The 17,667-nt window shown below is 37.1% G+C and overlaps 2 protein-coding genes across 2 annotated transcripts; one reads left to right on the forward strand and one right to left on the reverse strand.

The window, feature by feature from the left end:
- Positions 1 to 1,318: 1,318 nt before the first annotated feature.
- LOC137973025 (growth arrest and DNA damage-inducible protein GADD45 alpha-like) lies at positions 1,319 to 6,463 on the forward strand. The gene is made up of 5 exons (XM_068819737.1): positions 1,319 to 1,478; positions 2,479 to 2,592; positions 3,642 to 3,762; positions 4,988 to 5,068; positions 5,912 to 6,463. The coding sequence occupies exons 1-5, from the start codon at positions 1,420 to 1,422 to the stop codon at positions 5,993 to 5,995; spliced, it is 459 nt and encodes a 152-aa protein (XP_068675838.1). The 5' UTR covers positions 1,319 to 1,419; the 3' UTR covers positions 5,996 to 6,463.
- A 2,822-nt stretch (positions 6,464 to 9,285) lies between these two features.
- Positions 9,286 to 17,185, reverse strand: LOC137973024 (thiosulfate sulfurtransferase-like). Its single transcript, XM_068819736.1, has 7 exons — positions 16,883 to 17,185; positions 16,065 to 16,269; positions 15,140 to 15,235; positions 14,259 to 14,391; positions 13,330 to 13,431; positions 12,268 to 12,392; positions 9,286 to 9,546 (listed from the first exon to the last, which is right to left on the reverse strand). Exons 1-7 carry the CDS (start codon positions 17,011 to 17,013, stop codon positions 9,496 to 9,498), a joined length of 843 nt encoding a protein of 280 aa, XP_068675837.1. The 5' UTR covers positions 17,014 to 17,185; the 3' UTR covers positions 9,286 to 9,495.
- Positions 17,186 to 17,667: the final 482 nt, after the last annotated feature.

Consider the following 17,667-nt stretch of genomic DNA (forward strand, 5'->3'; position numbering starts at 1 on the left):
ATGAAAAACTGAGATCCAATTATTCCGCTTCCACTCCCGAAAAAGTTTAATCTTCCTCTCGATTTAAAAATTGGATTATTGGGACTTTCTTTATCGAGGCAAATATCAGGGTGTGGTAACTGGTACTAAATACTCTGCGGAGAGCCATACTTTAATTTAAGTGAAACCGGTAGTAAAATCGACCATAAACAGACAAAACAATAAACATTACAGGTTTGTTTGAATCGTCTGTGTTATTCTATTAATATACCATTCTTTAATAAAAGGTCTACCGTTAACGGAAGGGCTGAAATCGGTAGTAATAAAATTGTCTCATTTCACGTACGAATGGATACAGATACTTTCATACTTCCCAAAATTACTTTACCGCGACAATAATAACAGTATGTACGTGATAACGTTGTTGAAACGGCAGCACAAAACTAAATTTGCCATGAATTTTAGGTTTTAACCCTATATTTTTAGTACCGTTTTAGTCTATCCTTTTATATTTTTGCAACACAGAATTCTAGAGTGCAAGGGCTAGTTATTTCTGTCATTGAATAACAGAATCTCCTGTTGTTATATGCCTTGTTTCTCACTTGCTTCGAATTAATTAGCATTTGCTTGCTTGCCCTTTTCGAATAAAATGCTGTTGTTATTCGAAAAGAAGCTATAAAATTGTGAAAAATGTGTAAAAATGAACAGTTTTTTTCTCTATTTCACTGCTAAGGAGAAAAGGAAGTCCTTGAAAAGTTGCCGTAAATTTCATCTCACTTCCGAATTCTCTGAGGCCGTTAGGGATTTTTTATCAATCGGGGCTTGGGTAAAAATACCTTGTAGTTGACGCTTTCTTCACAGTCAAAAAGTTCTGATCTCTTTTGACTTTTTCTTTTTAATTTTCAGCAGGAAAGAAACAAATTATAACATTGTTTAGTTTCTTTTAAAACGTCAATTACTGGAATGCAAGAAAACCAAGAATGGGCTTGCGTGTACACTTTGGTTGTTAAGTGAGATTGACGTAAATCGGTTTCCGGCCCGTCATACAATTGTTCCTCCAATAAACACAAACTTTCTAGGAAGGGGTAAGGCGTAGTTGTTTAATTCACTCTGAAAGGCAATTTTTTACTTTCCGCTCAAGTTTAAGCAAGGCAGTATTTTTAGCTTCTAGTTAAGTTTGAATCTACCGTAAAATATTTGATAATAATAAAGGTCAACTTTGCAACAAATTACATTATTTATGAAGCATCACCTACCCTCCTGTACTTTAGAATATTTTGGCACATCCTGGATCTGAAACACGTGACCTTAGCTATATATTTTCCTTGTCAGCGATATACAGCGACAGAATTTCCACGAGGTTGTGAACGATCGGTTAGTACTGAGGTTTGGCCGATTTCTTAAGCCTTTGTACGTGCTTAAAACGCCTTTAAAACAAGAATGACTCACGATCAAACCATAGACAACGAGACAGATGAATTCTCTGGTGAAGAAATGGGGTAAGTTTATTTTCCGTTCGGCATCTTGAGATTTTCTTCGACAGCGCTCTTAGGTGATGTAATCCGCGTAGGTGTGTGCTTTCCCGGGAATGGATGTGGTTACGTTGCGTGAAATTTTTTATTCGGCCCTCGAATCAAGAAAATTTTCATTGCGAAATCTTTTTCCATGTTGCGATGTTCGAAGCAAAAAGCTAGAAGGTGATATTCAATTTCAAAGCAAAGGTTAAATGGTAATTCTGTGTATCGAGTTGTTCCCTCGTGATAAACTTACGACCGGCCCTTGCTTAATTGTACGTGTACAACCAAACGTTTCTGCGAAAATGGGCCAATTTGGGCGTTGCTGTTGTAAAATTTGCTCTTCCCTTACTTATTCTATTTCTTTCTTCCCACCAGTTATCGCTTATTTCTTGTTTTTGTCGTAAAGCAGCATCTCAACTCGAGCCAATGTTTTTATTTTGGAATGCGGAATCAGTCAAGATGCAAGCGAACGTATATCGGAGCTCCCATCGTTTTTATTTCTCTTCATTGCAATGATTTGTTCGTCAGGAAACGACTACTTTATTGTTAATCCATTTCCATTTAAAAGCAAAACAATAAATGGTAGGTCAAAATATTGCCAAAACGATCACTAGAACAGACATTATCAAGAAACCGTGACGTGTAAATTTTTGCGCTGTCAATATATTTCATTCATGGTCATCTGACCTCTCTGTTATGAAAGTCACGAGATTGTTTATCAGATCGCAATATTTGACTTCCTTTATATTTTTCGTTTTGCTGGCAGAAAACTAATTCGAAATTGTATTTGTTCAAAATTTGTTTCACATTTTAAAATGTTTCATTTTTTTACACAAAATAGATATCCCTTGTAGCAGCTTTGCGGTGACTGATTACTGAAAATCAGTAATCAATGATGCAGAGAGCATTGATAGTGAAGCCATGCAAAGCTTGGTGATCTAAATTTTTGATGACTCATTCCACATTTCTTTTAATGTTGTAGTGGCATGGTACAAAGACTCAAAGTTCGTTGGGCTTTGCAAGAAGTTCTACATCAATGCCAATCTGAAGGGAATCTAGTCTGTGGAGTTCACAATGCTGCCAATGAACTGGCCTTGTAAGAATTTCATTCCTGTTTTTGTGTATTTTTACTGTTTATTGGACATAACATCAGTACATCTATTAAAATTTGTTCATTTGTTATAAAGTTCTAACCATTCAATGACATTGGATAAGATTAGTGTTCAAGAGTCAGACTAAAGCTCTAAAAATCATTCAGAGCTACTGTACTGAATAGACCAATTTCGATAGATTAAAATTCAGTCCAAAACAAAAGGCATCATCACGAGGCTCTGAGGAATAAATATAAGGATTTGTATGAGTTTATTCTCCAGAGCCTCGAGATGACACCTTTTGTTTCGGACTGAATTTTAATATATCGAAATTGGTCTATTACAGTCTTGAGAAGCCTTCCAATCTAATCAAGCGTCTTGTAAATCAAATTAAATTTTGCCAATAAAAGATCAAAGTTATTGAATACATTTTTATTATAACAATTTTGATATGAGGAGTTGTCCTGGAAGTATAGGGTTTTGTCAAATGAGTCAAAACGCTGAGGAAGTTTAAACAACCACTTCAGATATCTTCATTTCTTCATGTGATACAAAATCTGTGACATAATGGTTGTGACTACAGTAATTAAAATACAGTAGGAAGTTCCTTGCAACACAAGGTGGCATTTCAATGTCTCTCATCCAGGAAAATGAAACTTTTACAATAGGTGAAGTTTTTGTCAGCTAGCTTAAGTTATGAAAGGATTTGCAGCAAAGGAAAACACCAGGGGGAAAATATTCAAAGATTAGCCTTCATAATCTTAGAGTTTTTGAACACACATACTGTCATGACCTTTTTTCCTGTAATCCTTGTGTAAGCTTGTCCTTATTTTAGTTTAACATAAAAACCTCTTGTTTTCATAAGGATTAATGTTTCATTTTTGACATTACACTTAGCCTCTTAATAAAACGTGAAAGCACATGCTTGTGAAGATCCTGAGTTCCAAATCCAACAACCTTGTGACCTGCCTTCTCTTTGTTGTGTGAACATACTTAAAACTGTAAAATTTATTATCGTGAACACATGTAACTCCAATGTTTCTATTTTTAACAGAGACGAAGGAACAATAGGCCTGTGCTTATTGGTCGACAACCCACTGGCTGATCCAGGTGTCCAGGTTCACTGCCGACTCATTGAGGCATACTGTTGGGAATGTGCTATCCCTGTCATCAAGGTAAGGAAGATCAACTTAATTTGTTGTATTCAGCATACTTATTTTATGTCATGTATACTGTAATAGCTTCACTGGCCTTCAATCTGCTACCACTAATGTTGTCTTGCGTCAAATTAATTTTTTAGACGCTTCAGTTTTTTTAAAAAACAAATTTTCACAACGAAACCCTTTAACCCATTGACTCCCAGGGGTTGTTTGTCCCCCCCCCCCCCCCCCCCAAAATTACTTCTAAACTTGTTCTCGGCTTTTTGATCCCTATAATGGTTTATGTTCCCGTGTTCCCTAGTTCAAATGAGCCATGTTCCCCAAAACCCCTGGGGGACCCTTTATTTTGAAATTCTATCCTGCCCCAACTTTGGATTAAGTACTGTGTCATGTACCAGCTGATGGTCACCAGTTACATTAATTTTTGTTGATGTTGTCATAAAAAACAGGATGTTCATCTTTGTTCTTGTAAGAGTGTCCTTCAGGGTTTTATCAGGATTAAGAGGTTTAAATCATGTTCTGAAATTGAACTTGGCCTTAAAGCTAAAATGTACCAACCAAAAACTGTGGGAACAACTCCAAACTGTTAGTTATCTTGTCAAATAGTGATCATGCTTAAGATCCCAAGAATTGGCAAACTGAGTTAAGCGAACTGGTTCACTGTAAAGCTCTCTTCCAGCTAGCCTGCGAGAGCATCCAGTTTTTTTCGGGGGTGAAACTAGAGCCGAAAAAACCGGATGTGTGCAGGCTATCTTCCTGCAAATTATAGCACAAGGTCGCAAAAAACAGTTTTATCTTAGGCACTACATGTAGCTTGTGATTAACAACTCCTTTTGCGGCAACTTTCAATATGAATAACTTGGCTGTCGAAAAAAAAAAACCAAGATGTTAGTAGTAACAACAAGACACTGCTGCTCTGGTTTTTCCATAAACAATTTTTAGTCACTTGCTTGTGGCATTTGATGAAACAACCAGTCAATGTGTGCAACAGAGTTTCTGCTACTAATTATTTATGGCTCATTTTAAAACCTTGACCAGTGCTTTTACATGTAATTACGCGTGCTCTGGGTAGTCGAGGATTTGACTATGAAATTACTGTACTGATACAATGTATAGATGCATTCAAATGAAGCAGCCAGATGATGGAGTTATTGTTAGTTACCGTAATTCATTTGATGAGCAAAAAGCAAAATTAAATAATTACTCTAACAGTATTGCAACATTTTGGTTTTATTTTCAGGTAAACAACAGCTGTAAGCTGTATGAGATGACAGAACATCAAGGGACGTTGAGAGAACCTTTGCACTGTGTTCTTGTCAAGGTAAAAATGAACTTTTCTTATGTCTAGAATGATAAAATATAGTCTACAGAAATGTGTATTATCAAGGTTTGTGATTTAGTATGTAACAATGGCATTCAGTTTGCATTTGATGCAGGAAGAATGCTTCCAAATTAATTTTGTGTCGATTTGATGATGTGATGTGATGTCCTTAGTACGATAATGTGAGAAGTTCAACTTTCAAAAATAGTTGCCCTGCAGATTCTTTTGTGGTTTGGAGGGGCACTCATAAAGGTGTTTTGCATGTAGCCTGTGTTCCATACCCTTCTGCTTTGTTCCTCAACCAACTTTAAACGGAGTTCAATAATCCAAGATTACTGCTACAGTAGGTTGTAATGGAGCTGACAAAATTGCTTGAGACCCAAAAATCGTTAAAGGTTATTGAGTGGTAGCAGAAACCCATAAGGGTTGAAACGTGTAACGTGCGTTCACAGCTTCCGAATATTCAGTGCTAAGTACCACAAAAATTTTGGAAACCCCTTGCTCCAGTTAATTTTGTGCGAGAACGTCGGTGGTATTGCATCACGGTGTTCTTGCGAACTGATTGGTTGAATGTTTCTCTCTTGTTGTTCCAAATATTTTACTTAGCAAATTGAATATTCTGAAGCTTCTTTCCCAGCACACAAGGGGCCGTTACACATTTCAACCCTTATGGGTTTCTGGTGGTAGCATTATTGGTCATGCATGTATAGCTGTATGTCACAAGGATTTTTCATTCCAGAAATTTGAGCATTTGCATAACACAACAAGTTTTATGACATCAGGACCAGAAATTATCATTGTCATTCATGTTCACTAAATAGTTTCTTTTGTGTTTTCTTCCAGAATCTGATTGAACAGACCAATTCTGTGTCCACAGTGCTTAGATTTGCAAAAAAAGCTCCTGCTCCAATGCTTAAAATCACATAAATGGTTATGACAGAGTATTTGAGTTACATGTAGTCAGAAGACTAGTGTGAAAGATGAATGGCACATCAGCTATAACAGTGTTGCCGATGGTACATGCAGGGTGAACTCATGAATGATACTAGCGGCAGAGATGAATCATCAGCTCCAGATTCAAAGATGAGATAATCAATTCAATTCAACATCAAAATAATAGAGATTAAATACACAAACTTATTCATTTATAATTGTTGTAAAATAATTAATTTGATAGGTTAACATAAAAAAGACATCATGGTTAAAGATCTCCAGTTCACAATGTATGATGTGGTGTTAGTTGCAGGTGTTGTAGCTAACATACATAACAAAAGGAAAAAATCCTCACCCCTAAAGTTAACTATTTGTAAAGACAATAAATGTTATTGCTCTTTTGTATTCAAATGGCAAAACAATGAATTTACTGAGCTCAGGAGTGGCTCAGGAAAGAAATGCAAAAAAAAGAATAAAAAGAAAGAAAGAAAGAAGCAAAGAAATTAACCAGGAAATGGCAGACACATTATTATGTGGGCTTTTGTAACAAATTATGTTAAGTTACAAGACAGTGTATATAAATCTTGAGTTTACTTGAAATCAGGTATTTTTTAGAGTGACTAAGAGGATTCTCTAGAATAATGGTAGCTTTGTAATTGAAGCATTTTATATTGTATCCTCTTAGTAGGAAAAAGATAATTATTGTTGTTATTATGAGGTGATAATTTAAGTGGTCACCACCTCAGTCTTGTTATAGGAAAAAACATTATGTATTATGACAAAAAGAAAGTTGAAAAATATCTCTCGCCAATGTTTGAGACTTGAAATTTACATTTTAATAATTATTTTTTGAGGCTGATATTGCATTACAGTGAAAATATTGCGTTTCATCTGGTGAAGTTTCCATTTTAGAAGTTGATAAAAATGTTAATATCTAATTCAGACTATTTTATTTCTTAAAATAATATTGCACCTCCTTTTAAAAGAGCCTTTTGTGTATTAAATGTTGTACTACATTCAAGTAGCTCCATCCATGCTTGTCTTTCCTTTCACTGTAAATTTCTTTTATGTTGTAATTGCAATGTTTCATTCTCCATGTTTGTGTACTTTTTACGCATTTTGGGTGTCAATGAAATTACATCATTTGCGTGACATAGCCCCTTTGATGTTTAAAGTTAGAGTTTCCTGAAACTATTGGCTGGTTCCATCTCTAAAAGTAAATACTTAAAGGTCTGCATGATTTTAATCACTAACTTTCGTATCATCATTTTTCACTTTGGGATCCATTCAACCTATTATCTTCCCTTGGTATGACATATGACATATTTTTTCCTAATGAAATCAGACACTGTTTAAAATATCCAAAAAAATTACTTCAATTTGACAAAATGTGATTGTAAATGCAGACCTTCATTCTTATGGGAGATTTAGAACTTTTTCGAGCAACATATAGACCTTATTCATAAATGGCGGTCACATTTACAATTCTTAAATTGTCCATGTGCAAATTAGCCTACCAAGCCTCATTTTAGAGCAAGAATTATTTTCAGTTCAATGTATGGTATAGAGGCTTGGTAGGCTAATTTGCACTTTGACGAAAGAATTATAAATTGGCCGCCATTTATGAATAAGGTCTATTAATAATTTATTTCAGCATCACAAGATCGTATGTGAAATCTGCTGGTCAGTAGTCGCTTCCATTTACTAATTCCTTTAAACAATATAGTAAAACCCCATGAGAAAGAACCTTCCATTTAGATTTAGCCTAAACAGGTTCTTACATAAATTGTAATTTTAAAAAAATGTAGGCTACCAAGGTTCTCAAATGGGTTCTTTTTTCCATAAGGAAAAAAATCACATTTTAGGTAGCAGAATTTAGTGGTATTTGGCCTTCGTCCCCTATGCAGCAGCCAGTTTTTCTTTATCCCTTAGAATAAGGACTTGTTTCAAATTTTAGGGTCAACATGTTCTTGTTTTGAGGGGGTACAACTAACAAATTTTAGTCCAATAGGTTCTTAGAAAATAGGTTTCCTTGTGGGGTCTTACTGTAGTTTATTCTTTGGAATAGTTTTGGTTGAAAATGTTAATTCTAGAATTTTATTTAAGCCACCTTAATACAAGGTGTTATTTTAAAGACTTTCTGAATTGTAATAACAGAACACTGAAAACTGATTGTTTGATGTTTGGTGAAGATGAATAAAGAGTTGAAACACCAACAATATTTGTTGTGTTCCTTAAGGCTTGTCATTACATACTGATTCAAGTTGATGTTTCTCTGTCCACCAAATAACATACTACTAGCCTATTTTTTTTTTTTTCTGCGGAAAATACACCTGGAAAAAATTGCCAGCTATGGGTAGGAACCACACAATTAAACATGGATTCATCTAGATATATTTTCATTGTTATTGTCTTCATAAATCTAGATAAAGCTGTAAAAACTAACACTTGTCATGTTTTACTAATTATAAATAATGTTCATTGTAATGTAATTTAACTATACTAATTTTCAAAGAACAAATTTGCACAAGCCTGTGGAAGATGCAATTTGCAGGTTATCATAATTGCACAGAAGCAAAAAAGGCATGCATGTACTGCATCAAAATCATGCATCCAAATTTGCACCATCAAGGGCTGATTTCATTGGCTGTCTGCAAATATCTTTCATCAATGGACCAATCAGATTGCCTGGATTGTAACATCTTGAACTAAATTACAGTACATGTACACTGTACCTCTTTCCATGCATTTCCATATTTAGCCAATGGAGAAAATTTTCCATGCATGCCATGCAGAAACCTTTTACAAATTGAACATTAAGTTGCTACAGGGTGGCTTGGGGTGCAGGGATGGCGCAGTGGTGAGAGCACTCGCCTCCCACCAATGTGGCCCGGGTTCGATTCCCAGACTTGGCGTCATATGTGGGTTGAGTTTGTTGGCTCTCTACTCTGCACCGAGAGGTTTTCTCCTGGTACTGCGGTTTCCCCTCTCCTCACCAAAATTTGATTTGAGTTGCGTTAACTTGTTAATTTCAATTTACAGTGTCCCCGATTAGTGCTCTACGGCGCTAGAAGATTAGACACTTAAATAAAGTTCCTTTCCTTTCCTGACAGGACCTCACAGTATGACTAAAAATTAACAATAATTCATCCTAATTTTTCTGCTATGAAATTGATAATCCAAAACAACTGGCAAAAGGTGCATTGAATTGCAAAATGCCCTTGCTCAGAATGCTTGCTATGCAAGCTACTAACTGCTTGCCCATTTTAATTAATAGTCCAGACCTACAAATGATGAAACCAAGAAAATTCAGCAGGCAAAAATGAACAGAACCAATGCTAATCTCCCATTATAGGAGCATATAAAAAGATGACATCAATAATATTATTACACTTTTGTCACTATTGGTGGCCTCTAAATTTTCAAGATTCTGTCACGGGCAATCATCAGACTGCTACTAGCTACAATGCCAAATTTTGTATTATTTTGAAGCATTATTCAATTTGACTCGGTTCAGCTCTTGCTTTCCATTCAGTAAAGCCACCCTGCAAAAAACAAAAAAAGGGAGAAATCCATAATCATACAGGCAAATTATGGTGAAATAAAGCGCCTGGAAAATCCACTTAATTATATGCAGGCCCAATTTTGACATTCAACATGAAGTGTCCATTTAGTAGATGGCTGTGGAATCTAGTGCCAAAGGCGTGAGCCTATCGGAGAGTCTGGGGGCATGCTCGATCCCCTAGAAATGCCATTTCCATCGTTTTTCAAAAAGTATTTCCCTCTAAAAGGCAATAGAAACTAGGCAACAAAAAACCTCGATTATAGTCATTTTGAACAGAAATTGCTGGTTTATTAGACTAAGTATTATTTTAAATACATTATAGGAAGCACGTCATGCAAATTGAGCACTAACCTCCAAAAAAGGTGAGTACTTCTATAACCAACTATTTGGTGGACATGAAATTTCCCCCAAGCAATAGAGATAGCCTTGACCGTTCAATGATTCTTTAAAAGTGCAAATTGCTCACTTCATTATTTTATGCCCCTTGGGTAGATAACTCATCTTATGATTTCTCTGGTATATTGGCCAAAAAATTGTGCAGAACGCCTTATCTTTCAGCCATTCACAGCAAAACATCAAAACACATTCTTTGTGATCACACGAAATGTCACTGTGACCGGGTAGGGGGGGGGGGGGGGGGACTTTAGGAATTTCTGGGTGGGGATATACCGCTGGGACCCTGGAACCCTTAGCCTATACCAGAGCTAGTTTCAGCTGGATTTTGCTATCCTATACTAGAGTAAACTCTCCAAATCACTCCTATCCTAGAGTAGCTGTTTTCCAGAAACTGAGGTCACTAGCACAGTGTAAAACAAAGCCAAAACAAAACCTTATACCACAATCACTTCTTTCTTAAAAAAGGATTTCCATCTGAATCCCGATTTTTGACAGTTAATAATATCCAGTAGCGTTTTATGATGGTCATCTATCAAGGCTGTTGAGGCTGAGTCGAGAAAATTTAAACTTGCCGATTTCATTTTTTTATATTTTTGAGTACCAATTCCTGGTTTCCTTAGTCTAGATAAAATCTTCAACCAACTTGTCAGTTTCGTGAAAAATGATACCCTATTCTAGACCCAAACACTCTGATTTATATACCCTATGCTAGAGTAAACTGCTTGAAAACCATACCCTTCACAGCGGCACATACCCATATACCCCATATATGGCCGCCCCCCCGGGCACTGTGATTACATTTCAATGCGGGAATTTGTTGGAATATGTTGACTTTACTTCTTTAGAAGAAAACTCCATACAATGTAATTCGGAATTTCATAAATCAAGTAAAGCGATTTTATTTTTGTGATAGAGAATGGTGGAAAAACGTGTACACAGAAAAATTTTCAAATGGTCGTGAGAAGTAGGTCAGGGATGGACTAAAGTACCTGGCAGTCTATTCCTGGTAGCCGCCTTGTACTGAAACCTCTGGTTAAGGACGGTGCCTACTAATTCGAAGGTATTTTTGCCCCGGTTTATGATTAAGTGTTATTTAAAACCAAAAAGAAAATTGGGGGTAACCATGCATTTTTCAAAGATGATTCATGAATAATATTTGTAAAAAGCTTTAAAATACAAAGCAATGTATAGCGTTTTTCTCTCAAACTGAAGCTTAATATCTCTCAAAAATGCATGGTTACCCCCAATTTTCTTTTTGGATACCAAGAGTATTTACTAAGATCTACTTTTTCCGGATAGTTTTAAGTTGCGCAATAATATCCCTGAATTAGTAAGCATCACCGATATTAGGAAACCAGAGTATCTAGAGATGCGTAGAACGTATGTGCAATAAAGATAGTAGGCACCGTCCTTAAGTTAAACGTTACTTTTACACATGACTTAGGGTAAATGAAGCCCTTTATCCTTACTCAAGGAGCAGCATTAATTTTGGGGGACACTTGTCTGTGTTCTGAGAGACAAGCGATGTTGAAGCTGGGGAGATTAGAGCAACGGGACACTTCGTCACAAAGCATGTCCCTATTGTTGTCCAAAAGAAAATGCCACCACTACCACAAGGTAGCTGACATGGTGTCTGCCAATGTGACCCAATCTCAAGACAGTAATGGTGCCCAGTTTCTGTGGAGGTGGTAACCATACAGTGTGCAACTCACTTTCGTTCCAATGGCTTTTAACATTAAAATGAAACTCACTTTTGAAAGAAAATTATTCACTTGGCGCAAAAAAATAAAAATGATAGCTTCTGCACTGAACACATATTTAGGGGTTATTTCCATGAGACCGGGATTAACTCAGACCAGCATGAAATTTTTGCAGTTGTTTACATAAAACCGGGACAAAATGCTTGGTGCCCAGGGTTTTTGGGACGAAATGATATCTTTGATGTCTAAATCATTAAAATATATCGCTGACCCAAATGCATAAAGGCTTGAAATTTCTGGGCCTGGTCTGAGATTTGTTGTCATGTACTGTAAACGAGAATGGTACAATCTCAGTCCAGTATGAGAGTTTCTCATCTCGGTCCAGGAACTGAGATGAAGTCAGACTGTTCTGAGTTCGTTGACAGGTGGGTCTCGTATAATAATTATATGCAAAAAAAGGAAATGTATGGAGGCGGAAACGAACTTGTGCCGGTCTGAGTTTGTCCTGGTTTGATGTAAATACCTCCTTAGTTGCAAAATTAATACAAAATAAGTGTAGTGAAAAAGCTCTTTTACTTATAACTTCTGAACTACGATCTACTCACAAGGTAGAGGGCAGTGTCAGAGCATCCACAAAGATGTGCCGCAAGAAGCAGGCTACACGAAGACATTCCACTGAAACACATGCAGATGACAGGTTTGTTGAGGTCAATTCCAGCATCAGAATAGACTATAATGCAAAAGGAAAGCTGACATTAATAAACCCATTAATTGACTTAAACGTTTTTTCTTAGCAATTTGGTCTATAAAGCCTTCTGTATCCACAAAAAGATGAAAGGATGAGTAGTGACCAAGCTACAATCTCAGCCATAAATCTATGGAACACTTGACGCTGCATAGCAGTTCAACCCTTCCCACGATTCAATGTTGCAAAAAGTATCACGGCACTTTTCCAGGAATGCCAAAACGTTTTGAGCGATTGACACTGACACTGGGGACAGGGGTTCTATTTAAAGATGGTTTGGTGTCATGATCTTTTTGGCTGTCCGGATTGTAGATCCACCAGAAAATTGGAGTTAGAGCTCTCCTTGCATATTTTAGGTCTAAGCAAAGAGGATTATTAAAGCCAATAGCCAACCAAGAACAGACCGTAAAACACTATTTTGTTGAGATAGTGGGAAGGGGGGAGGTTTTTCTAATGTTCAGTAAATCGTTTTAATATTGGTACACCAGAAATATTTTAAAACAACTATTCACCGAAGTGGAGGTGGCTAGGGGTGGATATTTGCGGGAAGGTAAATATCCAACGCTAGCCACCGACACTGAGGTGAATAGTTGTTTTAGTATATACTAAAACAGTGAGATAATATACAGCACAAAAAATTAATTTGGATGTTTTCTTCACTTGTCACGAATGCAAATCAGGACGCCCTTTTTTCCCGAGTTGCTAAGAGGTAAATAGCACAGGATATTCGGAGTTTGACGAGCCAATCAGCACACGAGTTCAATGCTATCCACTGTTTTAGTATATACTAATATCTTTTACCAACACATTCCAATTAAATAATTTTTTCTCCTGCTTTTTACATGCAAGCCAGTTTCATAATACTTGGCAATCTCATTGTCCTTTCATGATTGTGAATTCTTGACAGCAAATTTTGACTCACCTTTCTTCAGCTCAACAACAGATTTTAGGGTTCTGGTTTCAAGATTGAACAGACTTGTGAAGGGAATGTTGATTGCACCAGGATAGTGACCACTTTTTGGATCTGAAAAGATGTAAGTTGCACAAAATGTAACTTTTTGGTTAGTTTTCAGTGACGGTGGGGTTCATCCCAATGTGAGGGAGGATCTCGTCAAGATCAACAGAAGGAGACTTTTCTAAGATCCCCTGCATCACAATTCAATATCTTTATTTAAAGAGGGAGACACAATAACCTGTTACAGTTTTCTACAGTAACTTACGGCCCTCTCCGAGCATTAACCCTCCCAACCATGATACACCACAGAAGACAGACCACAACACCGGGAACTACATGCCCTACTCATTACAACAAGTGTGCGGTTTCTTTTACGTCCCACAGGATTGTGAACATTGAATTGTTGTGAGACGGGACCTCCGGCTTATTGTCCTTATCCGAGAAGACTAGAGAGTCTAGCTAACCATTTGCAGATGTAATTACAAAGGCAACACTTTCTCCTCAGTTATTTAAAGACCCTGAGTGTTGGTCCGGCCGGAGTTTAATAAACTCATGACCTCCCGCGTAACAGCCCGGTGCTCAACCAACTGAGCCACCGGTGCACGGTCATATTGTCATCAATGGCACCATTATCCCATCTTGGGATTCCGGTGACATACCCATTGCTCATGTTACATTATAAATAATTATGCAGTTCATGCACATTCCCCAAGTTCAATGCGTTTTTGTTTTACATTGGAATCATGATGCAACTGCCATTGATTAATAGTAGTGTTCTTGTCAATTTTGAGATTGAAACCCAATACATGTATACAGCATTTTACACATTTGGTAGGGATAAAAAAGAAAATATAAAATTAATAGATTAACTGGAAAAAATCATCAATATAAATTACCATCTGGTGAAAGATGGAATTTTTCTGGCACACGGCTGTCACAAACTTGAACTTTCCTTGACGTGAGATTTTCCACCATGTCTTCAAACTTTACAATCCACTCTGGATTTAGCTTGGCTTTAAAGTCACCTTCCTGGAATTATTAATTAATCCATTATTATGTGTATTTAAGATAATATATTATTTACCACAAGTCAAGAGCAAGTGGAGAAAAAGACAGCTAGTAAAGGGTCAGAAAATGGTAGCAAGGAAGCATAAACTAAAACCACAAGGCTCTTGAGTCTTAGGTACAAAAGTCAGATCGGATCAACTAAAATCACTCACCCTGGATCCACGTAAAAAAAAAAAAGACCTTGAGAAATCAATTCTTTGCCCTAATCTTTAACTTTGGTGAAATTTGAACAAACGTCAAATAGTTTTGGCTTGCAAACCTGTTTTATGCTGAGCGATCAGAGGTGAGCGATCTGAGTTGATCAGGTCCGAATTTTGTACCTGCCCTATTAATAATATTAATTTTCATTATTACCTGGCTTCCTCATTTACTAAGCTGGAAAGCTGCTCAATAAGGAGAGGGCAGGATGTTAATATTTCTAAAAGGAACATTCTAACGGGAGAATGACCATATTACAGATAATTATGTCGCTCCGAAACACAAGTCATTATAATTATTATGCACACCGATTTTAATAAATGCCACAAAGAGTCCCCTAGGTCTTCTTACCAAATTCAACATTCCTCATGTCCGGATATACAAACCATTAACGTCACAAATTGTCCTCTAAAATCTGCCCCTCAAGAGACAATAAATGGCTGGCTTTACCATAACCTAAAAATAAAGATAACTCTATTATTGGCAGGTCTTTGAACGATCACCAAATTACCTTTTTCTTCACCATCATGTTGGTTGTGTCAAAGCCATTGGCAATCCACCTTTCCAGTCCCCCATCCAACACAGAGACATTTTGATGACCAAACAGCTGTGTTAACAAAACAAACCAACAATTGATTGAAGAATTAATATTCAAGAAGGCCACTTAATTTATACACAAAATGACAGGCCACACTTTAAATTCCACACTCTGTGATCAACAAACCAAACTTGTGGAAAATTTAATTTGCTACACTGTGACACCAAGTTTTTGTCAAATTTTACTTCCACAGGGTAAATTCTTTTAAGAGCTACATGTATTTATAATATTTGAAGAAAACTGATTGCTATCAATCACCAACAGCTTCAGTTAATCTAAGGAATCAACCCAGTGACTTAGTGAGGCCTTGAACCAGCAACCCTGGGGAGGGAATCGGTTACACAGGGTTCATGCTGGATTTAAGTTTTCAAGGAATGTTTGCAAGAAGATTTCTATGCCATACATCGCGAATATTATGTGTGTGTTTCGGTGCTTTTTTTTTTTTCTTTTGGCTGAAAATGTCTACCATGATATTCTTTCCCACATCCTGTGAGTTAAGTGCACACACAGGCAATTTTTTTGCATTTGTTCTTTCCCCAATGGTCAAGTTTGGGCTCAACGTTTGAACTGCTTTTTTAACTTAGCATGATACAATCTCAACAATTTTCACCCAAGCAAAAATTCAAGGAGTTTGGAAGCAGTTTCCCACCAAATCCTTTTTTTTCAAGGGCTTTTCAAGCACCCTGGAAGTCCAAAATTAAATTCCAGGGCTTTCAAGGATTTCAAGGAGTAGCATGAACCCTGGTTACAATAACCATATATGAACCAGCCTGCCACCGCTATGCCTCTGTGTCTAATATAATTTATTGTTATTTATATAATGCTAACTACATTTTACCTTAAACATCCACCAAGCTCGCGCCCCAAGAAAGAATCCAAACTTTCCAGTATTCTCGTAAACAACAACATGGTCATTGCTGTTCAAGGCACTACCTCTGGCATTCATCTGAAAAGTTGCTTCATCAGGAATGTTACGAGGATATAAAGGGCTTATTTCAACACCAGAGAAAATATCCATGTATGATGCATGGACAATATGTTGCCTAAAAATAAGGAAAGTTATTTTTACAGATACAAATAATAATGAAATACATTAATAATGATGATGATGATAATTATAGTGTAATAATAATAATAATAATTTATTATTATTATTATTATTATTATTATTATTACTACTATTCATTTTGCATGAGAATATATTATTGTGACCTGTTTAGTTGGTGCCTTGTAAAAAATCATAGACAATCATGATAAAAATGTCATACCCATGTCTCAACAAGAGTTGGCTGGTTTACATAAATCAGCAAACTTTCTTGACTGAATTGGGTATGACATTTTTATCACGATTGCCGCATGAAGGCACTTTGCTGCACAAGCGTTACAATCACGCAAGCTAGAAATTACAAATATGTCACGTTACATTTTCAAACAGAAGCCGGAAGATTCCAGAAGTCCACAATATTCAGTATTTCCGAAAACGAACGACGAACAAGAATACGTCCGTTTTTTGCTCCACGAAAATCAATTAGATTCACAATTTACAGTTCAGTTACATAACTTGCGAGGAACTTTGATATGGATTCCGAAGCGAATAATTGCTCCTACTCGCAAGGAATAAGCTACGTAGCTTGTTCACAACTCTTGAAGACTTACTTCGAGAAACCCTCGATGGCATCCTTGTCACTGAACCAAGTCGTGTCTACAAGTGCCAAATGAACTCTTTTGTCTCCGAGATTCTTGTGCAGCCAATCTACAGAAACGGCACAAGGTATTTGAGCAGTCATGGTTCCTTCTACCCTGGGTACCAGAGGCTTTTCAGGCGCGGTTTCCGGTTTCGAGCCTTCATAGTGGCTTCGCCGCTCGTGTCTTCGGTCTTCGGCCGAAGAAAACAAAGCTCGTCCTCGTAGTTTTTTCGCCGCTCGTGTTTTCGGCGGAACAACGCGAGAAAAACCTCTGGTACCCAGGGTAGATTCCTTCTGCCAAGTGGAGATCCTTAGCCAAACCCTGGGAAAGACTAACCTTTGGCCCTCGGTCATGGCGTACGCCATGACCTCGATCGAGCCAAATATTTTCCCGTCCGGCCCTCCCACTCAGTCAATAAGTACATAGTATTGCCATGGTAGAAGTCTTAGGTAAATAGCCCCCTGAGAAGACATGTGGTTACTAGCAAAATACTAAACCCAGAAAGATTGAAGAAAATAAAAGGAAATCGAAAAACATTGGCTTCTAGGCTGACATGCTGATCATTTTCAAGTTTCCTCACAGCTTCTTTACCACAAGTTTACTGTGCCTTTCAATAACATGCGGACTCTTAAATTCAAAGGTCAACCGACAAATGCGTTTTTCGCTATCGTCAATCAAATGTTCGGCGGCTCCTCTGAGCTTCCGACTACTGTCCAGCGCGCAGTAATCAAATCACATCGTTGAGCCCAGGTCAG

The sequence above is a fragment of the Montipora foliosa genome, chromosome 10 (assembly GCF_036669935.1).
Source record: "Montipora foliosa isolate CH-2021 chromosome 10, ASM3666993v2, whole genome shotgun sequence".
Classification (NCBI taxonomy): domain Eukaryota; kingdom Metazoa; phylum Cnidaria; class Anthozoa; order Scleractinia; family Acroporidae; genus Montipora; species Montipora foliosa.